Genomic DNA, 26468 nt, shown 5'->3' on the forward strand with positions numbered 1-26468 from the left:
GCATTCATCCACGTTCGTGCCGGCATTCGGCAGATTTTATTTTAAATAAAAAATAACAACCTCGATTTTCTCCTTGCTTCGTTACTTTTTTTATTTTCGAAACCGCAATCAATCTCACCCCGGTCTTTGCGTTTCATTGAACATTTTTCTTAGAAAATAAATAAATAGCTTACGGGTAACGACAACTTTGTCCGTCAAATTATTTTTAATCATTATCCGACACAATATAAAAAATTGGTACAGTAACACACGTAATTGGTAATAATAACACACGTAACGCTCAAAAATTAATTATATACAGCTGGGAGAAGAAATTAGTTCATTTCAGAGTGGAGTAATCGTTGGCATGCTCGGTGATCCCACCACATCTATTATATCTGCCTTGACTTCCGGTTCGGTTTTTGGTAGCAACGCCGGCGGTATCGTCAGAGTCTGAAATTATTTATTATGAGATTTTGATTATCGAATCCTGAAGTATCGTAAATTGTTGAACTAGCAACGTTTTTGGCATTCGAATTACCTTCCCAGGTGCAAGAGCCTCGTACTGATGCCTCAACGACTGCAATTCGTAATCGCAAGTTGACAGAGCGCTCCTGAGCTCGTAATGTAAAACTATGTCGCTTCTTAGCTCGTTGAATTGCTGACAAATCTGTTCCGTAGGCGGTGGATTCAATTCTAACCTCAATTCGTTAAGCATTTGTTCGATACCCTTCATTTTCTTTTGACCTAAGCTACTTGGCAACTTTATTCTCTGGGAACGGAGCGAAACGCCGCTATTCTTAAAATCTGGGAACTTGATGCCGGCTGATTCGACCGTCTGAAAATGAAGATGCACTTTGTATTGTCCGCACGAACCATACTAGTATTAGCGCGTAACAATGAATTACTTACGTGAGATGTATCAGTCTTGTTTGGTCTATTTCTAGAGGAAGCCCCACTCTTTTTTGGAGGTTTTCTTTCATTCTTTCTGGGATCGGCTTGATGATCGGCAGCAGTTATTAATTTCTGCAAATCCTGGGTTTTCCGGTCCCTTTCTTTCTTTCTTTGTTCGATCTTTCTCAATTCAGCTAATAACATTTGCTCCTCTTCTACTTGCTCCGGTGTTCTCTCGAATAATTTCTTCAATTGTTCTTTCCTACGCTTCTCATGCTCTGCATCAAATATATAGACCTTATCAGTATGGGATTTTGCTTTTGTTAGAGCGGCGCACACTTGATAATACCTAAACAATTTTGAAAAATATAGATTACCGCACGATAAAGAAATATAGAGATAGAAATTTATAGAACACGCGCTTGCCTCTCTTTCAAATCCTCTACAGATCTAGCAGGAAACTTGGTACGATCCCATCTGTCTTTTATTATTATGAACCTTAGATCGAATCTTCTGCACAGATCGAACAAGTGATCCGTTTCTGCTCTGGTCCACCCATTTGTTACTAAATGTTGTACGTATTCTGCATTAGTATAAGAAGGAATAGGAATCTTTTTATTGAATTTGGCAAAGGGATATTCCTTGCCAGCATCGGCTACTCGTCTCCAATGGTGGAACACTGCTCCGTCCGTTCTCGCAGGATTAGTAAAAGGAGTCCACTTCCATGGTCTAACTTTTTTCATACCAAGCTTAGCTCGGACTTGCTTGTATCCTTTTGCTGTGTCCGTTGGAAACAGCGGTGGTACGTCGTTGTTGTCTTTGCACAACAATGCAAACACCTCACGATGCATACCCTCGGGTCGCTTGGGTACTTTATACTCATATTTCTTTCGGTTCTTTTTCTCGGCTCCTATAATCGACTCCTTCGTGAGCTCACTGGTCGTGGGCACTTCAATGTCCAATATATCGCGTACGTCTGCCATTCTGAGTCTAACCTAATAAACGTTCTTGAGGTTATGAATGATACAAAGTACTTGACAAATACATCGATAATGCCCTAAATTTGGAGAATTATGAGCACTCAGTTGTTACATCCACTACGGAATCTTCACTTTACTTAAACAATTACTGAATTCTCATCTATACATTGCTGAAACTTACAATTTTATGTAAAATGTAGCACGGATGGTGCAACAACAGACCCTCACTTGCAACAATTGCGTATATATATGACGCGATATCTACAAGATATCCAGTTAATTGGTGTTGACAGTCAGTGACTACTTTTTGCGAAGTCTAATGAATTCATAATTGTTCGTTGTAGTCATTTTATGTAACATTTAATTTATTGTGAATTAAAGAATGTACAATGAAAACAGATCACAATGTTACTTAATGGTCGAATTCGAAAAGAGATCAAATTGAATATCTCGAGAACCAGTAGTTCAAAATTAACGATACTGGTCTCAAAATGTTTGTAACGATTCCATGCATCCACTTCATGCTATAAATTACTATAACTTTGGCTAATTATGATTTTCTGCAAATTAACCCGTTATTTCTTTTGACAATTGTGGCGCCTCTTGTGGGGTAAAAGTGAAGCTCGATTCGATGTCCGTACAGCGCCAACTGAGGTAGTGGCGAAATGCTCAAACTGTTAGCTAAACTCGACTGTCGATAATTTGGCTAACAGTTCGAGAGTTTTGACACTACCGACATCATACCGAGCTTCACTTTTTCTCCGAAGGAGGCGCCGTAATAGCGCGCATGTATACAGTGTCGGTAACTGAAAAACATTTCTACTATCCGTAGGCCTTTGTAAGATCATGAACAATAATTCGTTGAAGAAATATTTTCCAAATGATATTGGAAGATAAAAAAACTGTGGGGTAATAAATAAATACGAAAATTAAAGTTTTATTGCATTCAGCCAACTGTGCAGCCATTAGCTCGGTATTCTCCAGGATCTTCGAAATCAAGGATAATACCAATCGCCCACGTATCTCCACGAGGAGGTTTTTGCAGAAGAGACCCGGAAGGAAGTCGGAATTCACTGTTAACTTTTCCCACATCGATTACTTTTTGATGTAATGGAGGATTGTTTTCGCGCAAGGAAATTGGGTAACGACCTATATTCTAATTTCTCTCCCCTCGGCTTTCAACCCCCTGTACGAATCGGAACGACCTGAAATTTACAGCTTCGTCACCAGAAACACATTAACGCGATCCTCACCTTTAATTCAACCGTCCGTCCTCTCGTCGAAATTACATTACATACGAGCCACGATCGAAATTTCATTGTTCCGCTCTTCGGGAGGCTTGGCTAATTGAAGGTCTCCGGATGAAAAACTCGAGTCACATGTGCACGGTTACCTATGATAATTGAATTTCAGAATACTTTGCCAATTGAGTTCATCCTTCGTCTCCACAGTTTAACACATTATCTATCCGATTATTTCATAAGAACTACTTGCAGTAATGTTAACTCTTCGAAGTTGAGGATTGTTAAATTATTGAGAACGCGTTCATCAGAGCTCTAGATTATGGAGAAATATATCTTGATCGTTCGTTGTGCGCATAACTGAACGATATCTCTGCAGTTTCAGAAGTAGGATGTACCTAGATCATGAACTAACAACTCGGCCCCGATAACATGATCCAACGAAGCACCGACGCATTCAGCTCCCTGCAGAACAAGTCCTTAATACTTGGAAAAAATGCACCGAGATCCGATATTGTATTTGTCGTATTTCTATCATCCGTGAGCTTTTGCAAGGTCATGAACAATAGTTCGTTGAAGAACTATTATTAAATGCAGGGTGTCCCAGGTTTTAATGTTCAAACTTTGTCAGTGTATTCTATGGCACAAAGTAAGAAAAAAATATTATGTAAACATAGGTCGTATAGAGCTTTATGAAGAAGTTATAACAAAAATTCAGAATATATAGGAATAGTAATCAACTAAAAAAATAAAATAAAAAATAAAAAAAGATCTTCGATCGATGTCAATCATGTATTGTCAACAACGGTTATCAATACATTTCGAAATGTATTAATAAACACAGCTTACATAAACACACGGCATGTGCTGATCTATTCAAGCCGATGCTCGCAGCAACAGCAAGTTGATTACTATTCCTATTCTGAATTTTTTTCTTACCTTGTGCCATAGAATACACTAACAGAGTTTGAACATTAACCCTTTGCACTCGAGCGGCGACTCTGAGGCGACACTAAAAATTGGTATACTATTTTTCAAAATCATTCTAAGAGCATCAGACTCGTTTATATTTTTAAAAAGCTATTAAAATTGCATTGCACTTGCCAATAGACTCAATTTCATATTTGCATAAATCACAATAAATTATATAAAATAGAAATACTGTAGATCAGAAATCATATTTTAGATTTCGAATTCAAATAGCTTCGACTGCAAAGGATTAAAACCTGGGACACCCTGTATAATAATAATAATTATATTATTAATACAATTATTAAATATTATTTAATAATAATAATTATATTATTAATACAATTATTAAATATTATTTAATAACACTGAAACAATTAATTCCAGAACCGCGGAGCCCCGGTGCAGCGTATCGTCGTGTCCCGCCTAAAGGGTGCCAACAGACCGCATCGTGCCAAAGATAAACCCGAATCAATGCAACTAACTGTAATCGTCGATCGGCAGCTCCGACCTGTCCTGCAGATCCAAGTTCCTAATATCGGCTCGACAGACACCCTTGGACCGAAACGTCCAAAACATCCCCCCCGCCGCTTTTAGGGTCAACAACGCCCCGCGGCTATCAGGCAGCTAAATTCGCGTGGATTCGGAGGAGAGTTCAGAAGAGGGGTTAACGTTCCCGAAGAATTTGATAAATCGCGTGAAAGCCCATAGGGTGGTGGAGAAGGAGGAGGAGGTGGAGGAGGAGGAGGAGGAGGAGGAGGAGGAGGAGGAGGAGGAGGAGGAGGAGGAGGAGGAGGAGGAGGAGGAGGAGGAGGAGGAGAATCGGTAGCCATCGTGTGGCGGGGCTGCTCGGCGAGCGTCGTGCCGGCCACGTGGATCAATACCGAAGAGGGTGAAGGCAGGCAGCCGCCTCCACCGTCCGCGAGTAGCAGTATGCTCGCGCCGCGGGTACGCGCCGCACGCTCTACGCCCGAGCGTAATTCTCGAGTCGAGTTCGCCAACAGGAATTCGAACGGCACCGTTCCCGTTCGCGCGTTCGCCTCCCGGCCTCGTCCTCTTCGGCTCCGAATCCGCCGGTGTCGCTCCCGGTTCGACAGGACTCGCCCTCCCCCGACCGCGAAAGGATGACAACTGCCCGCGACCCGCAGCGAAACTTCGAGGTCTCTCTCTCGCGCGTTCAACTTTCTCGGTGTTTGACCCCCGTTCGCCACCTACCTCCGAAGCCCTTTCTCCGTCTGACACCTGTCAGGACTCCCGAGCAGAGTAACGCACACCCGATCACTCGCGTCCCCGGCCCTTTCCTCCTCATCTGTTGCTCTCCCTGGTTATGCTAATTCCTAGGGAACCCGGTGAACTCTCGCCGTCTTAGCAACAGCGGCTCTGTTTACGGTCTGTCTGCTCGGCGCTGTTTCTCGCCGCCTCTTAATTGTCTCCCTCGATTAAGGAGAACCGAAGATAATCGAGTTGGCGGGGTCTGGCTTCGAATACGTTGTTCTTGGAATCGAAGAGGTTGCTGCGACAACGACGGGGTTGCTCCACTTTCCGATAATCTCAGTAAATTAACAGGGGACGGTTTTTGAGATCTACAGTTAGTGTCTCTCTAATTGGCGCACAGATCGTCCACGAAAATGGACAATGTGAGAGGAGGAGATACGGATGTTCGAGGTTTTCGGGTCGTTTTTATGGTCATCGATTTTCGACAACTATAAAAACGGTCTACAAGACTCGAATAATCGTATCTCCTCTTTCCAAAATTGTCCGTTTTTCTACACGATCCGAGCGTCAGTTAGGGAGACATTACTGTACCTTCTAGCGTGCTATCTGTAAACTTATGGTCGCTCTTAATATCGAACTTATAGTTTGAGAATTAAACTGTGTCATAATCGACGCTCGATTCTAAAGAAACTCTGGTCCCTATGTTTCGAGGACAACGGGTAATATAGGAGCACGGCCGGCAGCAGATTGTAAACAGAAGGCTGGAAGCGAAGAAAACAAGGGATGGATCAGAGTTTAAAATCGCAGAGTCGCGGTCTCGCTTCGTACTTCGATCGGAATCGGTGAAACGGTTGTAGCTATCGGTCGAAATTCCAGGCTTCGAGACAAAGTTATAATAATAATAATAATAATAATAATAATAACTTTATTTATCAGTATATAATATTATATTATATATAATATTAACTTATAATATTAATATTATATATAATATTAACTTATAATATTAATATTATATATAATATTAACTTATAATATTAACTTATAATATTAATATTATATATAATATTAACTTATAATATTAATATTATAATATGAACAATAACTTTATTTATTATTTATCAACTGAATGAACCCTTTGTTAGAATGAGTGAGAGAGAGAGAGAGGGGAAGAGAAAGAGTGTGAGGAAGAAAGAGAGTAATAATATGGTAGCAGTGAAGGACATACGAAATACAAAAATAACACCAAAAGTATAGAAGAACAAACGAAAAAAGCCGAACTTAAACATAAACATTTGGATGAAAAACTTTTTGTTTTTCGGTGATTCGAGAAAATGAATCCCAGCCAGTCCCAGCCCCGTTGCCAGGTCTCGCATGCGTTTCAACCCTCTCGTTTCTTGTTGGTCTGCTTGTAGCCGAGGATTCTGTGCTCGTGGGGAAGGTGAATGGTCGTTCGCGCGGCTTAGGACGGACGTTCGAGGGTCCCGGTGGCCAGTGATCAAGCTCCGTCGACCTTGTTTCGATCAGTGCACCGATCCAGCGACGATGCAGCCCGCCTGATCGGGGAACGCTACCCCGAATACCGAGAGAGCCAGAGAAAGAACGCGGTCGCGGGGCGTTCGAGTTTGCCTTTCTGTGAATCACAGGGTGAGTATCCCCCCGCGACGTTTCTTTATCTCGTCGTTTCTTCGTCTCGTCCCGAATGTTCACGGATCGGCGGTTCGAACTCGGGATCGCAGCGACAGCCGCTGTTCATTCAGCGATGAAATAGGATGGCGAGCGTCGCCCTTTGACTCTCGAGACTTTGAAATTCCAGCGGGACGCGGATTCGATCGAAATTCAGGTATCCGAACGCGATTCGCGTAGCCACGAAAACGCGGCTCGATTCGTTCCGATCTTCGAATCGATCGAAATTCGCGCAGCTCGGAGAATTCCACAGGTAGAATTCAGTTCTGCCGGGCTTCTGATTTCTGCGAGATCGTCTTTGTTGGTTTCACGGGCGTACCAAGGTCTTGCTGATTACTTGCTGCGATACTTCGGGCTACAATTGTTCACGGTGAAACGACAACGCTGGAAGTTCATCGTAACAGAAAATTGAAGGTATACGAGTCTCGAGACGCGGGCCCTTGGACGCGTTGAGAAAGAGAAATAGAGCACTTGGGAACGCTTGTTAACGCGCTCGCAGTTCCGTGTCTCGTATATGGGTCATGGGGGTCTCAAATTGAAAGTTAATAAGCTACCCGAGCCATGACTACAAGCAGCAGCAGCAGCAGCAGGAATTAATTTGGAAACTTGTTCGAAACGGATAGAATAACACGGTGGTAGTCGTTGTTCTTCTTCTTGTTTGAACATGTTAACGCGGTGAGTGCATAAAATGTCAATGCCGCAGTGGGAAACCGAGCACTTGGGAATGCTTGTTAACGCGTTAGTTACTTTGTATGGGTCATGGTGAATTTTTAATTGAAAATTAATACGTTACGCGAGCGAGAGGATAACGCGCAGAATTTCATTTAACCTGGGAACTTGCATGCAAAACTAAATAACACAATGTAGCCACAGCTATTCTACGCGCTTCTGTATACGATGTTCCTAAGCGCTGATGACTAAACGACAATGGATTGTTTTTAACAATCCTAGAACTGCCGATTATATTATAATATATGTTGCAACAAAGAAGTGTGTCTAAAAATTTCTCCTGGAAATATTTTTGTGTAATTAAGTTAATATAATTTTAATATAACTATAGTCGATATAATTTTATATAATTAGAATTCATATGATTTTATATAATTATAGTCGATATAATCTTATATAATTATAGTTAATATAATTTTATATAATTATAGTCGATATAATTTGATATAATTAGAATTCATATGATTTTATATAATTATAGTCGATATAATCTTATATAATTATAGTTAATATAATTTTATATAATTATAGTCGATATAATTTGATATAATTAGAATTCGTATGATTTTATATAATTATAATTAATATGACTTTACATAATTATAGTCCATATAATCTTATATAATTATAGTTAATATAATTTTATATAATTATAGTCGATATAATTTGATATAATTAGAATTCATATGATTTTATATAATTATAGTCGATATAATCTTATATAATTATAGTTAATATAATTTTATATAATTATAGTCGATATAATTTGATATAATTAGAATTCGTATGATTTTATAGAATTATAATTAATATAATTTTATATAATGAAATATCTTTACATAAATGAAACGATCAGAAATCAGACATTTCGACTGGATTGGTAGTTCTAGCGTTAAAAAGGAAAACAGTAATGTCTCCCATACTGTGACGTTCAGACTATGCACAAAAATGAACAGTTTGGGAGGAGGAGACGCGTTTATTCGAGCCTCGCGACTCGTCTTTATAGCCGTTGACAATCGATAGCCATAAAAAAACGAGCCACAAGGCCCGAGCAATCGTATCTTCTCTTCCAAAATCGTCCACTTTCGTGGACAATCCGAGCGTCGATTAGAGAGACATTACTATACATACCTCGCGGAGCACAATTTACAGATCGGCACGATTGTATTATATTTCCCGAGCTCGGAGAGTTCGTGTATTTTCCACCGTTTCGTACAACTTGGACATTATTCTTCCGGAACGGTTGCACCTGGGAGCAATTCCGAACGGTCCCAGCGGCAAGAATCACGCTTGTGATCTACGCCCGGCACGCATCTCCAAAAGAAAATAGATAATTGTTCGCCACCGAACACTCCCAGAGTTTCCGACTTCTCTGCGCGATATTAGGGTCTCGTTTACCCTGAACGATCGTTCCCAAGGGCGGTCGAAAATACTCGCGTTCGCGCGGCCAAAGGCGCCGCGCCGTGCCGTTTGCCGACGTCCGTCATAAATTCTCCACGCAACATGTGCGCGACAATATTTCAAGTTCCGATCAATTGCACAACGTGGCTCGGACGGCAGCGTCGCGGATTCGACGCAACGCGGTCGAACTCCGGGCCAAGAATCGAAGAGGTCAAGGAACGAGCCTTCCGTATTCTTGCGAAAGAAATCGGAGCATCGATCGCCGCCGCGCGTTCTAGCCGCGGACGCGAGCAAATAGCCGCGATTAATTCGTGATTCGCAAACATTTGCGCGCCGCAATTGATATCCGCTGATATACGTTCCCTTCCTGGAACCGCGGCTTATTGGGCCGGCGACGTTCGCAGACGGCGAGCCGACGCTGCTTCGCTCGACGAACGGCCATGAACGATCTCGCGTGTCGCAATTTCTCGCTAGAAATCTCAGATTCGATGAAAACACCGCGTAACGATCATCGGACACCGGATAATGGGCGGAAAACTGCTCGATACCGGTGGCAACCGGCTCTTCCACGGTCGACGACGCGCCGGCAGAACGCGCGCCGTGCCGCGGCGATTAATGCTCGCGCCGACGATCTCGCAAGGTTTGCGACCTCTTTTCATTATCGAGGTAGCCGGCGATCGTTGTCCGAAGCAGCGTAATTCGCGATTCACGGAGCGAGACGCGCGACTATGACAAACCGCCGCCGCCGCGCCGCGATCATTTTGGTCTCGTTAATTCGAGTGTTCTCGCGGACGCGCGCTCGTTCGTTCCATCGAGCCACCCTTAACCCGTTAACTCTGCTACCCGCCTTTCGTTCAAGACCACGCCAGCTAATAGACTGCGATGCCTCGCGCGTCCGTGACATTCGAAGTACAGTAAATTCTCCCTAATTGACGCTCAAATTGTGCACAAAAATGGACGATTTGGAGAATTAAAATGGACGATTGTTCGAGCTTTGCGACTTGTTCTTATAGTTGTTGACAATCGGTAACAATAAACGACGAACAATCGTGTCTCCTCTGTTCCAAATTGTCCATTTTTGTTTCCAAGCTGCGAGACGATTACAGAGAATTTACTGTACAGTAAATTGTCTCCCGTTGTCTCGCAGCTTCGAAACGAAAAAATGGACAACTTGGAAAGAGGGGATGCGATCGTTGGAGCCTTGCGACTCGCTTTTATAGTTGCCGATAATAACGATCGTGAGCTTTTTATAACCACTAACGTCGAACGCGATTCAACAGGGAGAACAGAATAGAATCGGTTGCGTGGTCATAAAAGGCTGCGACAACAATGAAGTATTTGTTATGATTGGAGAAGATTGTGGAGCAGGAACACGATTGATAAAAATCGATGGAAAAATCATACGGTTGCCGCGTGCTTTTTATCATCGAGACGATCGTAATCACGAGATTGCAGATTTTACGTATTTACGACGGAAATGAGTTTGTCAAGTTCCGAATCATGAAACGATTGAAGACGTTTAACCCTTTCGCTCCGAACGACGGATATATCCGTCATCCATATGAACACTCGCGGAGCCGAACGCCGGATATATCCGACATCCACATGATCGCCCTCTGGGGACGAACGCCGGATATATCCGACATGCTGGTATTGCGTGAATCTTTTGACGAAACAAACAAACGACAGTCCGAAATAAACGACACACCATTCAAGTTATATTTGTTCTACCTGCATTTCCCATTATTATTGTGTTACATGTCATAAAGGGATAGAAAATCGAAAGTACTAACTTTAGGACTAATTATTATGTATTATGTTTTGTGTATTATGAATATTATGTTTTATTTTATTACTGTATATTATATATTATTTCTTCACTTTTTCCATTGTTAATGAAACTTTTTTTACCTATTAAATAACTTTATACCTTATGCAGAAATTATAACTATATTGTTTTAAAGAAAAATCCCTTTTCTTCCCAAATACACTATCCACGCGCAATGTGCACAATTTCGGCGGGTGGTTCCGTTCAGGAGGGGCGTTACGGCGGACTGAACCGCCGTAGCGAAAGGGTTAAGGGTCGATTCACATCTACATGCCAGGCTCGGGTCGTGCTCCAAGCCTGACCAAGGTCGAATCATTCTTACATTTGATTTACATTGGAGTGTTCGCACTACGCGTGCCGTGCTTGCGGCGTGCCAGGCTGCCGCAAGTGTGTTCACACTTGCAGGCAGGCCCGGACCAGGCTTGCTTCGCCCGTAATCACAACAAAGCGAGACGGAATTACGGAACTGGCACGATGTGGACAGAGCGCGCAATCTTCCGTTCTAACGTAGCAGGCAATAAACCCGGGAAAGCATTTTGACTTGACGAAGCATGCGAAAAAAGGAATCTACGAAGGCTAGATGGTGGCACGACTTCCGGTGACCATCTGTGGGTCATAATTCAATAAAATGTTAAATTCTGAAGAAAGCAACGGTTTTTCAGAGAAACTGCTTGGTATTGTTCGACGAACAAATGGGATCGAGGGGGAATTTTCTGATTATTTTCGACTTTCAATTCGCGCAGTGTCACCACAATTTTGAAAAAAGTACAACTGTATTGTTCGAGACGACCTATTTTAGAGAGTAATATCTTACACATGCGCTATCATTAATTTCAAGGCGTCAGCATACTAATATACTAAGTATAATAAGCATTTATTTAATTTGTATTTCATACAATGAAATAAATTATTTGTTATTTTGTCGCAAATTTATGAATCAGGCACAACCCTGACATAACTCTGACATAACTTTCGACATAACTTTGGCATAACCCTGACATAACCCCGACATAACTTTGGCATAACTTTGGCATAACCCTGACATAACTTTGGCATAACTTTGGCATAACTTTGGCATAACCCTGACATAACTTTGGCATAACTTTCTAAAATATTTTAGTTAATATCAATATAAAAAGTATATTTATATTTTTCATAAAAATCATTATTATCGTACAAAAATTATATCATGTTTGGTCTTATTTGAATCAGAAAAAGCTCACACAATTGCATTGGTAAATCCGGAAAAGATCAAGTTGACCTCCGAATCTCGGTCCCGCCTGCATCATGCTCGCATATTTACTCTAAACGCTGTCAATTGAGCACGCTACTAACAAGACCCGAGCCTAGCACGAAGATGTGTATCGATCCTTAATAGGAATCATACTCATATTAAAGCAAGACTTTATTTATTCCCCTCGTCAGACCGCGGACTACAAACATTTATTGCAAGCTCGAGTACAGCTGAAATTTAAAGTGCTAGGAAGATTCGAAAATTTTATGAACATTAATAGAACATTTTCATATATGCAGAGCATTTTTATTTTGCACGAAAATATATCGCCTTCTAATCAGTATTATTGGGATTATGGAATGAAAATGAATATGATTCTATAATTCTTTGCTTAAAAGGACTTTATTTTATTCCTTTATTGAGAGAAGGTATATGGGCGAAAACGATCGAGCGACCAAACTCTACTGAGAGTCCGGCAAGAAAAAACGCTTCTTTTATACCCTTTTTGGGTTCGTCTTGTCCACCAATCAGAGACGTTTTCTTTGTCGCGATTCACATTGTATACGTGACGCTGGAACCCCCAAACAGTCAGGGTACGATGTATATCTAATGGTACCGGTGATGATGTATCGCGGTATCTACTATATACAGTTTACATCACCGTCGTTGCCCGCTGACGGAACCGACGAAAATGTAAACCGATATCTTAGTATCTTAGTACTAAGTAAACTATAGATTAATTTTTGTTCGAGGCTAAAATTTCAACAAGTATCATCAACCTCCGAATCTCGGTTCTGCCTGCACTATGCTCGCGCATCTACTGTGCACGCTGCTAGCACGACCTATAATATAACCCAGCAAGTAGATGTGTATCGACCCTAAGAATATCAACGCGCTGGTTTCCACAGTTTAGGATAATTAAATAACGAACGACGTTCATTTTCATCGTCCGCTTCTTACGATCGAGACAAAGAATTTTCATTTAACCCTTAAATGCATGAATTAATGAATTTTATTTAAAAAATAGGGTTATAATTTTTCAAATGAGTGGAAATCGGGAAAAATATTAAAAAAAATTATAAGTCATATTTTGTAGGGTTTTTATTGAAAAATATTAATGATTCATTTTTGGTACACTATGCAAAATAGACATAAAAATTCTTTAGTTAGTATGACATGTCTATAACAAAATTATAAACCACATGCATACCACACCAAAACAAAACCAACAAACCAATAAAGGAAGCATAGTACTAAATACATGTCGTAATTATTACCATTAGTGCATGTTGTCCCATTTTTGCATCAACACGAAATAAGCCCTCCATACACATGATAGTTACGGAATATAGACAAAAGTACTAGCAAATTAATAAATAAGAGCCTTACCTTTAGAAAATATTGTTTGTTTAACGAATACACCAAAATATTTCTAAATAATCCACTTCCAAAAGTACGTAAATGAACCCGCTATCAAAAATGCGCGCCAATTGGTATAACGTCAGAAAGATACAAATATTGAAGTCAAATGTCATTATTTTAGTTAATTTTTGATAAGTCAATGGACAAAGGAATCACTGCCATTCAGCCAAATGTATCGATATCAAAACTGTTGTCGGGTATCCGCGCAAAAAGTTATTGATTCATTTTTGGGACTCTATGCATTTAAGGGTTAACCGAGTAGTCGCGCGTAAATTATAAACGCGGAAAAATTATTCCGCGTGCACGCGGAAGATCGGCCACAGTCGCGATCGGCTCCGCTCATTAATCAGCCGCGCGCGCGCGCGCGCTAAATATGTAGCTGATTAACCGCGGCTAAACAACGCCGAAGCATCGTCGCTCGTTGGTCTTCCTCCCTCCACGTAACAGCATTTACACAATGTTTACATATATTGTGAGGTAACGAGGCTCCGGCAATAAATGCAGCCGATCGGCCCGCTATCGTGCACTCGAGATAGAGCGTCACGTGGCCGCCGGATCCGGCAGCGAGATCATACGAATCCATCGATCATCGTTAACGCAACCGCGATTATCGCGGAGCGACGGCGGTGCCAGTCGGCCGCCCACCGGGACCCGCGTTCCCCGAAATTTCCGCTCGGAAGATCCCGCGCGGAAACGGAAAACTTTCGGAGCGGTTCGACACCGATTGGCCGTGGTCGAGGCCGAAATTCGGCGATCCTGAGACACTCGCTGGGAAGGAAGGGTGATCGTGGCGGTGATTGTCGCGGCATCCGAAGACTATCTGCTCGGTTATCGGCTCGTCGGCTGATTTTGCGCGCTGCGCGCGAAGCACCGTTGTCCAGCGCTCGCGGAGCGCACCGTGAACCGGCGCGGCGGCCACCGCTGATCAACTGACACCGATCACGGTCCGTGACCAGCAACACCAGATAGACCTTCGGATCGCAAACACGCCAGTGTCAGCCGGTGGTAAACAGTCGATCGGCGTTCATCGCGCTGCTTAGACGTTCGCCAACCCGCGTGGAAAGCTCGCGAGCAACGCGACGCGATCGAGTCGGCTCCTCCGGGCGATCGTGTTTTGCGCGGGCGTCACTCTCTCTCGGCTCCCGCGACACATACTCCGAGAACCGCATTCTTCCTTTTTTCGAGGACGATCTTCGGGATAACCATGTGCACCGTCTGAGACAGGTTTCGAGGAAAACCGTTCACTCGCAGCGAGATTCTCGGCAGACCCGGACTGGACGTTGGAGGACGGCGACATGGCCAGCAAGTACGCTTTTTCGGTTTTCTTGTTTGTTTTTGTTTGTTTTTTGGCTTTTTCAAGATCTTGTTATTATATTGAGATCTTGTATCGGCGGTATAGGCGAAAATTGATAGCGATCTTGCGGGGTTTTATCGGTTTTACGGGAGCTTCTGGGGAGCCCTTGATCCAATGTTGATTTATTTTCGCCGAGGTTACAGTGGAGGCATTGGTGACTCTGGCATTGATATCTTAAGGCAGACGCGTAGGTGGTGTGGGAAAGTTGAATGTGTTTGCAGAATTTGTTGGATAATATTTATTCGGTGACTGCGGGGTTTTCGGCGGAATTTTCTGAAGAATATCGATGGCCGTGGAAACGGAAGAGTTTGATTTTAACGTTTTAACAGTCTAATGGTAACGTTGAAAGTGACTAATGCGCGTTGCTCTGTGAGAATGATAAGGCTGAATTCATTTAGACCGTCCAGAATTCGTATCGCAATGAATTATGGATTAAGAATTTGTGTTCGATCGTTTCCTGCGAAAGAGTCTTTGCAATGTCAGCCATTTTTGGATACAAAATGTGATAGCGATCATTTCATTTCTACCGGTTCGGCAGGTGACATATGGGTGACACTAATTTTTGACCAATTTTGAGAATTCATTTTCAATCGTAATATATTCGAACAAACCGAATTTGCAATGTCATCCATTGCGATTAATTTTAACTTTCTAGTTTCGGTATAATTCATGAAATTGCTTTGACTTCGAGGGAATTTTAGTGGTTGATTGTTGACGCTGGTTAAACTATATATCAATTAACATATTATATTATTAATATATATATATTAATTTAAATGTATCAGAGATTCTCACAATGCTGAAAGAAATAAGTAAACAACGTCGACGGGTAGCAAGTGTTAGTAACCGATGTTGTTTATGAGGTACGCGAATAAACATGCGACTCGCTGTACATACAAGAACATGGTACACGAGCGAAGTTGTACAGTAAATTCTCCCTAATCGATCCTCAGCTTGTAAACAAAAATGGACAATTTGGGAAGAGGGGATACGATCATTCGAGCCTTGCACGTCGTACTTATAATTGTTGAAAATCCGGAACTATAAAAATGAGTCGCGAGGTTCTTATAATCGTACCTCCTCATCCCAAATTCTCCCTAATCGATCCTCAGCTTGTAAACAAAAATGGACAATTTGGGAAGAGGGGATACGATCATTCGAGCCTTGCACGTCGTACTTATAATTGTTGAAAATCCGGAACTATAAAAATGAGTCGCGAGGTTCTTATAATCGTACCTCCTCATCCCAAATTCTCCCTAATCGATCCTCAGCTTGTAAACAGAAATGGACAATTTGGGAAGAGGTGATACGATCATTCGAGCCTTGCACGTCGTACTTACAATTACTGAAAATCCGGAACTATAAAAACGAGTCGCGAGGTTCTTACAATCGATTCTCCTCGTCCCAAATTTTCCATTTTTTGTTTACAAGCTGAAGGAAAATTAGGGAGGATTTATCTCCGACAAAACTTCACCAATGAAATAGACATCACCGGTAATTCACTGACCATGTTAGACCTCCTGGCGATGCTTAAGTACCGAACGCGAGAGCATACAAGATTACCACGGAAGAATAATCATGGTTACGACGGTAATTATCTGCTACCGATGTGTACAAGCTCGCCGTCCAGTAGACTTTTAAGGTTGTTGAAACGCGGTGCACAGATAATGAACGTAAATACGCGGTGCCTCCCGTTGCTGCCATGATTCACCGTATTTTTACCATAGATAGCGAGTTATGGATTTAACAAATCGCCGGCCTTGGGGAAAGTTACTCCGGCAATGGTCGGGGCACGTTTTAACGCTAGAACTATGCCAAACAAAGAACCGGCAACAACTGGAATTAATAGCACACGGCTGTTCAATTTTTCATTCGGGAAACAAACTGTTCCCACGTTTTTACAGATTTAAATGTCGGAATTACAGTGATGTCTCTCTAATTGACGCCCAGATTGTCCACAAAACTGGGCAATTTGGGAAGAGGAGATACGATTATTCGAACCATTTTGGCTCGTTTTTATAGTTATAAATTTTCAACAATTATAAAAAACGAGCCGAAATGCTCGGACGATCGTGTCTCCTAATCCCAAATTGTCCTTTTTTGTGGAGAATCTGAACGTCGGTAAGGGAGACATTACTGTACCCGGATCGCGAAGGGTGTTCCCCGTTTCCACTGATTTGCGGATCGATAGGAGAGATTCCCTTCTCGTTCTAATTTCCGAAAGATCGGAATTCGGCCAGAGGCCGTCGGGTCGGTTCAATTATAACGGCAGACCATTTTGATTAGCGACAAGCGGAGCAGAAATCGAGCAGCGTGACACGTCGCAGGCTGCCCGCGCGATTTGCATAGAACGCGACACGCATAAGTGCGATGCAAATTTCCCGCGACCCTGACGTGTATATTCCACGATTCGCCCGTTCTTCTTCGCTCCGCTCGCACGACGGAAAACGATCCGCGAACGATCCGATCGTCTTCCGTCGCGATCCGTCGGTCGGGAAAACGGATTTTTCGGCTCGATAAAACCGATTTTGCGATACGGTTTATCGGTGAACTTTATTCCGTTGCGTAACACACGGGCCGTAAAACTTCTTATCGGCGTTCATCCGCATCTTATCTTTGTCGTCGGCGTTTCTAGACGGCAACGCGTGCGATTCTCGCCGCGGAACAAGAGTTCCTTGATGCATCCGCGGTGCATCGTCTGGTCGGCCGATTTTCGCGAGAATGCTGCGATGCTTCGAGACGCACGTGGTGGAATTGTAAGCGAAAGATACGACACAAAGGAAAAAGTTGCGCGAGATAACTGTTTTAATTTGAGAGTGTAAATGTTCGTCGGTTGCTAACAAAGTATGTAGATTAATGAATGCCGGCGATATTGCTGTCAAGGTGCGGTTGAACGACCTCTGTATGCATAGAATATGATAATTAGACTTTACGCGGTTGTAAAGTATAAAAACGCTTCAATGTTCGCGGTATGCAATGCGAACTTCGTTCTCTCGGTTTCGCGATAGCTGCTAGGCCTTTCCGAGCGACGAATAATTGTAAAATTTGCCAGAGAAGATAAGACCCAGGCCTCGATCACGAGTTCATAAGAATTAACGCGTGCATTAAGCTGTTTCCTTTGCGACTATATTCGATTATACAATATTTACTCGGCTCGGGGGATGATCTGATAAAGATTCCGATAACGTCCGACTGGAATGATCGTTCCTGCAATTATCTGTTGACACTTCAACGTTGATTTTTCTATCAATGAACTCGCTTGAATAGTAATAGATTAGATCCCGCGATAAAGTCTCTACCCTCTGCTCCGCGGTTTCGCTCAGCGAATTACTTCGATTTAGAGCCGTTATGGTTGCTGTTAATCAATATACTCGACGGTAAAGAGATCGTAATGGAGTGTCATTAAAATTGATCGAGGACGCGCCTTCTCCGACCGGGAAAATCCGCGAGACAGGTTATAATTTCCACGGACGTCTCACCGTAAAGACACTCGTTGCATAGTTTATCGACAATAATGATCGCCGCGGGCAGTCTTTAGGCCGCATAATAGAAATTCACCACGGATCTGTGCATCGTTACGAAACGACGCGTCTCCGAAAGACAATAAAACGCATCGCGAGCGTGATCGTTGCGAACGAGTCCCCCGCATCATCGAAATAATTGTTCCGCCGATTAATCCCGCGATGAATCGCGCGCCGCGATTATGCGTGCGAGCGTCGATGAGTATGCTAATGCGATTCTCTCGTCGCAGCTGCGAAAGCAAGTCCGTGTCTTGCAATTAGCGTCGGAGCCCTGGGGAATCGCACTTCTAGGCGTGTCGATCGCGCGCACGCGAAGGAGATTAGCGTGGCCGCGGCCGTGAAGCATAATCTCGAGTAACCGAGAAGCTAATCGGCCGGGAGGATCGATGGATCCTTCCCGAACGCCGGAAGCCTGTCGAGGTCGCCTCGATTCCGCGGGGTTCGCGAAACCCGAGCCGGCATAGTGTCGCGGAAAAATTTAATCGACCATTAAATTGCCACTTTAAGCAATTCATTAATTGTGTCACGTCCCGTGATTCGGCCACCCCCCACTCGCTAAATTTTCAGAATCGGTAAACACGAGCGAGATCGACGAAACTCGAATACTTTGTTGCTAATACTATTATAATATGTTTCTAATATATTATTTTTATAATACTTTATTTTTACTACTTATAGGATACACTTAATGCGACGTATATTATACTTGCACTTAATACTTACTACTTGATACGAGAAGTTATATAGAGACCTTGCTCAAATTCTATATTATTCTATTATAATATTAATATTATTATTATATTAATACTAAATATTATATTAATACTTAGTAACTTGTCGTTAGTAAACTTAGTAACTTACTTAGTAACTTACATTAATACCTTAGTAATATTACTAAATAATAATAATACCACTAATGATATTACTAAAATATTATATTAATACCTACAGCGGTCAAAATGACCGTCTTCTTATTTCGCAATTCTGCAAACTTTAGAGACTCTTTCATGGATAATGCTTGAATAAATTACACGATTGGAGCAAGTATTATTACTCATTCAAGCATTTTCCAAGAAAAAGTCTCTGTGTGGATGTTTGCAGAATTGCAAAATAAGGAAACGGTAATTTTAATTATCGCGTTAGGCATAGTGTTAATGACTAGACCGCAGATATTTATGCAAAATAAACATCGCCTTCGTCAATCGCAACAAACATGAGTCGAATAGAAATACTTTTTCTTCTCAAACATTTCCGATCGGTAGAAAGTAATACATAGATGTCCTTATAAATTCTTTCACTGTTCTCATTGCTTTAAATTTCACCCAGTCGCTCTTGTTACAAATAACTTCTCGTTCGAACCACCCACGTGTCCTCTTAATTAATCTTATCCGAATGAAGTGTACGAGTTTCGTCGATTCGGTTCGCGTTCACCGATTTCCAAAAATTTGTAACCATTCAATTTCGAGTGAAGCGTTTTCCGAAGTCGGAAAAATGATACTAATCCCGTGACACTCTTATCACCATAAGTCCTATGATTCATTGGTACCAATCGGGAACGAAAGGTTCTTTCCGCAGTGAGAGCCTTGGTCAAACATTTCGTAGGCGAAGATAAAGCGCGAGAAGACGATAAAGAAAATGTATCGGCAAGAAACTAAATCAATCGGGCGGCAATCTTTCGGCGGTGGATTTTTGAAATCGTAATCGCGAATCGATCCATTAGCACAGCAACGATTCGAACCGGATAACGCCGGACTGTTCCGAACCGGACCAGTCGGTTCGCTCGCGACCAATTTCAAAATCGCGGATTCTAACACCGTTCGGAACGTTTTGCGTAATCGGTCGCGTTGCGAAATTCCACGCGAGCCTCGCCAACGCGAGAATAATTCCGCCACTGGCGTCCGCTTTTCCTCGGGAATGTCGTTTGCGGAATTATGTTAAATAACCCGCCGGCCAGCGTTAGCCCCGCGCAGCCGATTACGCCTAACTCGCCGATCTTCCATCCTCGTGGAAATCTCGCAGATTTCCGGTATCTGCTGCAAAGCCGACTCTTCCGCTCGAAAACATCTCGTGAGATTTGAGCCCGGCGCGGACGAGAAGTCCTTGGAAGTGCTCAGAACATTTTCCTGCGAGAATTATTTTTTACATCGAGGACTTGAACAATGAGGAAAATGAACGACGCGTATCGACCTTTCTGCAACTACTGGAAAAAGATGGCTGTCTCTCGATGTCGTCGATATTTATTATATTCGTTTATTTATCTACCTTGCGACCAATTCGTACTAAAATGGTTAAAATTCTACCGATCCTAGTCATCGAGATTTAGTGCGATTGGCCCTTCTTCACAGGACACTTCTAATTGTTAATGACTATATTTTTTGCACCGGGCACTTGAGCAATGAGGAAAATGAACGACGCGTATCGACCTTTCTGCAACTACTGGAAAAAGATGGCCGTCTCTCGATGTCGTCGATATTTATTATATTCGTTTATTTATCTACCTTGCGACCAATTCGTACTAAAATGGTTAAAATTCTACCGATCCTAGTCATCGAGATTTAGTGCGATTGGCCCTTCTTTACAGGACACTTCTAATTGTTAATGACTATATTTTTTGCACCGGGCACTTGAGCAATGAGGAAAACGAACAACGCGTTTCGACCTTTTTGAAACTACTGGAAGACGATGGCCGTCTCGATGTAGTCGATATTTATTCGTATATTTATCTACCTTGCGACCAATTCATACTAAAATGGTTAAAATTCTACCGATCCTAGTCATCGAGATTTAGTGCGATTGGCCCTTCTTCACAGGACACTTCTAATTGTTAATGACTATATTTTTTGCACCGGGCACTTGAGCAATGAGTAAAACGAACAACGCGTCTCGACCTTTTTGAAACTACTGGAAGACGATGGCCGTCTCGATGTAGTCGATATTTATTCGTATATTTATCTACCTTGCGACCAATTCAGACTAAAATGGTTAAAATTCTACCGATCCTAGTCATCGAGATTTAGTGCGATTGGCCCTTCTTCACAGGACACTTCTAATTGTTAATGACTATATTTTTTGCACCGGGCACTTGAGCAATGAGGAAAACGAACAACGCGTCTCGACCTTTTTGAAACTACTGGAAGAAGATGGCCGTCTCGATGTAGTCGATATTTATTCGTATATTTATCTACCTTGCGACCAATTCAGACTAAAATGGTTAAAATTCTACCGATCCTAGTCATCGAGATTTAGTGCGATTGGCCCTTTTTCAGCATCGTCGACCAATACGATGACTGGCGATAATATTCGGACACCTTTTAAAACGATATAACCATTCTCGAACTGAATAAAATCACGTGAATCTACATGAGTCCACGTGAGTCTACAAAATTCTTTAAATTTGAGAGAAATACAAAAAGATAAGAAATTCGCGTTTAATTTTACGTCTAATTGTTAATGACTATAATAGCGACAATATAGTCACATTCGCAGCCATTGTAGCGATTCTGTATTAATATTAATATTATCTCTTTGTTTTTTCTTTACTGGAAAAAACGGGATTTTACCCGGATATATAAATAAATAAATGAAATAAATAAATAAAGATCGCGAGACGGGATCGTCGTTTGCGGATGCCACGACGACGACGATGAGACGCAGTGGCCAGCAGCCGTTCCATTCATTATACTTTTACGTTTCAATTAGAAGCGCCGCGCCGGTGTTCGAGGGGCAGCGTTTACCGGCAAAAAATGCCGTATCACAAGGACTTTTTCATTGCGCGTTGTTGTCGCTTGTTAAACCTCGCGTCGCCTGACCTCCCGAGCCGATTGTTGCGAATTTCGCGGCGGCAGAATGCAAATTTCGCCGCCTCTTCTGAATTCAACTTCGCGATTTCACCTGGCGCGAGTTCTGGTCACGTTTCCTGTTTGACCGCTTGGATAACGTAAAAATCTTGTACCCAGGCTGCGTGCCAAATGATAGCACACGGTACGAATATTATGTTTTTCAATCTTCGACGCACATAGTAACATATTGTATTGGTTTCCGAAGAGATTATTTCAAGGTGTTCATACTCATTTGTTACGAGAAGATAAGATTTGGCATACGCGCACAGTGTTTTATGAAAACAAATTAATCGAAAGTTGTTTCACGGTTTGCTAAAATCTATGCATGAATATAGCATAGTTATATGATTGTAAGAAGTCTCCGTAAAAATTGAGCCAAGAAATTTTGCTTCCCAAATTCGCGGTACTTAATGGACACATTATCGAACGATTGCAATCGTTAATGAATATGCAGTGACTCGCATGATATATTCGGATATCTTTCGAAAGAAAATAACCTTCCTCAAATTGGACCAAGCAACTTGTTCAAATTTTCGTTACATGCTCGGATAAAAAACGCGAATTCATTATCTTCTTGCATTTCTATGAAATTTCAAGGAGAATTTTGTGCCGATGCTCTAACACCTCCAAAAAATTCATGTGATTTCGTTCAGTTCGAAAAAGCTTATACCGCTTTAAAAGGTGTTTGAATATTAACGCGAGAGTCATCGTATTGGTCGGCGATGCTCGCAGCGTTTAATTGCAGCCTGAGGTTATTGAAACGTAAATCTCAGACAGTGGCCGGAACAATGTAAGATCATCGGGTGCGTCGACGGTTTCTCGGAACTTGTTTTTTCGTCGCAGATGGAAACTTTGTTATCCGTGTCCTCTCGTATCAGCGGACACGCCCGGTAACCTCCGACAATTAAACAATTATCGTCTGTCTTCCCCTCACTTATTACACCAGGCTGCACTTTGTGGACGCTAACAAGCGGACCGTTCATTATGTAAAACCACGCACATAGGGAGCACACGTATAATCATAGCGGGGTAATTATCCAATTGACGGCTGGTCATCATCGGTCGAGTCTGTTCGACGTATGTCACGATCTTGACATTCTGACGATCAGACCTTCGTACACCGGGGGAGACATTTTCGTGACCTCGGGTTCGATGATTTCCTACCATTCTAGACGATGGAAGTGCAGTAAATTCTCCCTAATTGACGCTCAGCTTCGGAACAAAAGTGGACAATTTGGGAAGAGGAGGTACGATTAATCGAGTCTTGGCTTTATAGAATCTAGCCGCCATTTTTATTTCCAAGCTGAGTGCCAATTAGAGAGAATTTAATGTATTCTCTGCACGCTAATCGCACGCTAAACGCACGCTGAACGTACACCGAAGACGTGAACGATGCGTGGTTTAGCTTCGATCGGTCCAGTTGGCCGGTGCACCTTGCGTTCAAAGTTCGATAAAACCGTGAGAAAAAGTCGTACATGGAGTTTTGATAGCTCGTTGCAAAGAGGAGGCTTCAATCTAGAAGCTCGTGGCGACTTCAGATGACAAAAAATATTCTTCCATGGTCGTAGAGACGACGTTTCTTCGAGCTTTCAAAATTTATGGAAAGAAGAGGCACCCTTGTTTTTCCACACGCTGCGCGATGCAAAAATATTTTCGAAAAAATCAAGACAGCACTACGAAAGTAGAGTTTTCAAGCTTTAAAATGAGTCTAGATAGATTATCTTACGAATTCTTCTCACGAAGTTACTACAGTTCGAATATTAACGATTCTGCGTCGTTTCCAATTTGTCCAACCCAGTGCATCAAATCGCAGAAGACAGACGCAGAGGCTCGTTAAAAAATCCATTTTATAGCTACAATGTGCAAGATCGTCTAAAAAATCGCATAAACCGTAATAAAGTAAGCTCGGATCGATTTGGAAGTTCGGAATCGGTTCCGTCTCTCGCGAAGATCGAGAAGCGACCCGACGCTGGAACGTTCGCGCACGATTCGCTCATAAATTCATCGATTGCGCCCAAGTTCCGATCTTTTCTCGCAAAGTGGCCCTACCAACAACTTTCGCGATGCTTTATTGCTCCCGCTCGCATCTGCGGCGCACATCTCGCGAACCTGGCCCCGATAATTCGCTCGTCGATCACACGCAGCGATAAATCGTGGCCCTGCCGGGCGTCTCGCCTCGCTCCGCGCCGGTCCACGCTCGAAACGATTATAAATTGGCTTTGAATTCGACGGAACGGCGAGTCGTTCGGTTCCCTTGCTAATTGTTTCCTCGTTAGCGGCGTCAACTCGGCAATAGCCGTTTCTTTGTGCCTGCGGATGTCGCGCGTTTTCACCTATCCCCGCTGTACCGCGATAATCGCCGTTCGTTTCGCGTATCTCGCAGAATCTGAAAAGCCCTCGAAGATTTCCCGGCAACCTCCAGTCGGAGCATTTTGCTTCTCCGAGGCGGAGCTGGGAGTGACGAACTAATCGAACGCCTCGATTGCGCTGCTCGATACGGCCATTATGAGCCGCGAGAACTTCGAGTCGGGCGACGACGACGCGTCGTGAGTACACTCTTTCGAATCTTATTCGATATACTGAAACCTAAGTTCTTTCCGGTATCCGGTTTCACTTTTGAAAGCAGCCACGTTCTTCCAGCATAATGTTTTCTGCGAAATATCTGCTTTCTTCTTGGAACATCCGCTAACACTTTTGAGTTTAATTATAATTTATTTCAATTTAAAATTTAGTTTAATAATTTAGTTAATAGTTTAATTTAATTTTAATTCTAACATAATTCCACTTTGAAATATCCAGAATCTTTGTCGAATACCTAATTACTAGACTGCGGATTATTATGAGAAGTAACAATTTTCTGCATCATTTGTAGGGCGTAGAAGCCAAGCACAAGTTTTTTTTTTCTTCTGACAATAATTTTTCTTGTCATATTTTTCACCGTTTTAACCCTTTGCAGTCGAAGCTATTTGAATTCGAAATCCAAAACATGATTTCTGATCTACAGTATTTCTATTTTATATAATTTATTGCGATTTATGCGTATAAAATTGAGCCTATTGGCGAGTACAATGCAATTTTAATAGTTTTTTTTTTAAATATAAACGAGTCTGATGCTCTTAGAATGATTTTGGAAAAATAGTATATCAATTTTTAGTGGCGCCACAGAGTCGCCACTCGAGTGCAAAGGGTTAAATTATACCTACGCATTTTTATCATGATTCCAGCAAATTCGCAGTTTACTAATTGCCCTTCTGAAATCTAGCTCATTATTCTATTATTATTCTCTTCCGGAACGTACAATTTCTTTTCGGGGCATAATTATAATAATTCTTGAAATCTAGTTCCTCCGCCGGAATTGTCATAATCCACGAAACAGACAGCTAAAGTTTGCGAGAGGATAAGGAAGCAAGACATGCAAGGCAAATAAAAGGCCACCGGAGTCGCGTCATGGCATTCAATTTAACCATAAACGTCCTTATATTTAAACTGCGCGTGCTGCCTTTTGCTGTTTACTACCTTTGTTATTTAGAATGTGGCATTAAATTGTTTCAGCGAGCTGTTCTCTCGTTTTCGTCCTTTTGTTTCCCGTTAATCCTGTTCTCGCCGACCTTTAACCTTTCGCGGCTCGAAGCATTGTCGATAGTCATGTGGTTTCATCGCGTCTCAGTATTTCGAAGCCAACGTCGCGCAACGAAAGTGAATAATCCGTATGAATGCCCTATAAAAAACTCGCGGATATATTTATACCGATCTTTTCAAACTGTTAATGCCACGTTTGCTCGAATCATTTTTAACGCACTTCTCGGTCTACGTTCTACGTAGACCTTAGGATGTTCCAGCACCCCCAGATACCTAGTTGACTTTTACACTGTTGATAGGATCTACTACAATTAACCCTTTGCACTCCGATATTGCTGACACGGCGACACTGAATTATCGTCTTTTATCGCTAGAACGACCGAGCCCTAAATGCGAATAATGTATATCGTTTTATGACAATCACAAGATTGGATTTATTTAAATTTCATTTTTTTTTTTATTATGTCGTATAAAAATTCCAGACAAAAACATCTTTACGGTATTAGGGATTGTAAAAGAAAAAATGAGAAACTAGACATTTTGGTAGTTCTAGTGTTAAGGTAATCACGTAAAATACATAGGTTAAAACACAAAATT

The 26468-nt window shown here is 42.1% G+C and overlaps 2 protein-coding genes across 20 annotated transcripts in view; one reads left to right on the forward strand and one right to left on the reverse strand.

Moving 5' to 3' along the window:
- Positions 1–186: 186 nt before the first annotated feature.
- DMAP1 (DNA methyltransferase 1 associated protein 1) lies at positions 187–2431 on the reverse strand. Of its 2 annotated transcripts, none has more exons than XM_033485312.2 (5): positions 2242–2431; positions 1300–1868; positions 892–1222; positions 521–817; positions 187–432 (listed from the first exon to the last, which is right to left on the reverse strand). In XM_033485312.2, exons 2-5 carry the CDS (start codon positions 1854–1856, stop codon positions 325–327), a joined length of 1293 nt encoding a protein of 430 aa, XP_033341203.1. In that variant the 5' UTR covers positions 1857–1868; positions 2242–2431; the 3' UTR covers positions 187–324. The 2 variants fall into 2 exon arrangements, with proteins under 2 accessions (XP_033341203.1, XP_033341201.1); XM_033485310.2 differs by lacking the exon at positions 2242–2431 and adding an exon at positions 2035–2235.
- Positions 2432–4994: 2563 nt separating this feature from the next.
- Ndae1 (Na[+]-driven anion exchanger 1) overlaps positions 4995–26468 on the forward strand; it is a 59087-nt gene continuing 37613 nt past the window's right edge. For 14 of the 18 annotated variants that reach the window (XR_013033835.1, XR_013033836.1, XM_076523568.1 and 11 more), the window contains exon 1: positions 24783–24838. Coding sequence is in view for 13 of the 18 variants with exons in the window: in XM_076523568.1 (XP_076379683.1) it covers positions 24798–24838 (41 nt within the window). In the remaining 5 variants the exon portion in view is untranslated. Of the gene's footprint in view, positions 5224–6693; positions 6926–14554; positions 14885–24782; positions 24839–26468 lie in introns of those variants that run through there. The other 4 variants (XM_076523574.1, XM_076523584.1, XM_076523583.1 and 1 more) reach the window with 4 other exon arrangements.

This window comes from Megalopta genalis, chromosome 7 (assembly GCF_051020955.1).
Source record: "Megalopta genalis isolate 19385.01 chromosome 7, iyMegGena1_principal, whole genome shotgun sequence".
Lineage (NCBI taxonomy): Eukaryota > Metazoa > Arthropoda > Insecta > Hymenoptera > Halictidae > Megalopta > Megalopta genalis.

What these genes read in the sequence shown, in the direction of transcription:
- DMAP1 (XM_033485312.2), bottom strand. Translation starts at nt 1,856, where the DNA reads ATGGCAGACGTACGCGATATATTGGACATTGAAGTGCCCACGACCAGT. An exon ending in ACAAGACTGATACATCTCAC is followed by an intron (nt 818 to 891) that starts GTAAGTAATTCA and finishes CTTCATTTTCAG; the next exon opens with ACGGTCGAATCAGCCGGCAT. An exon ending in AGGCTCTTGCACCTGGGAAG is followed by an intron (nt 433 to 520) that starts GTAATTCGAATG and finishes AAATAATTTCAG; the next exon opens with ACTCTGACGATACCGCCGGC.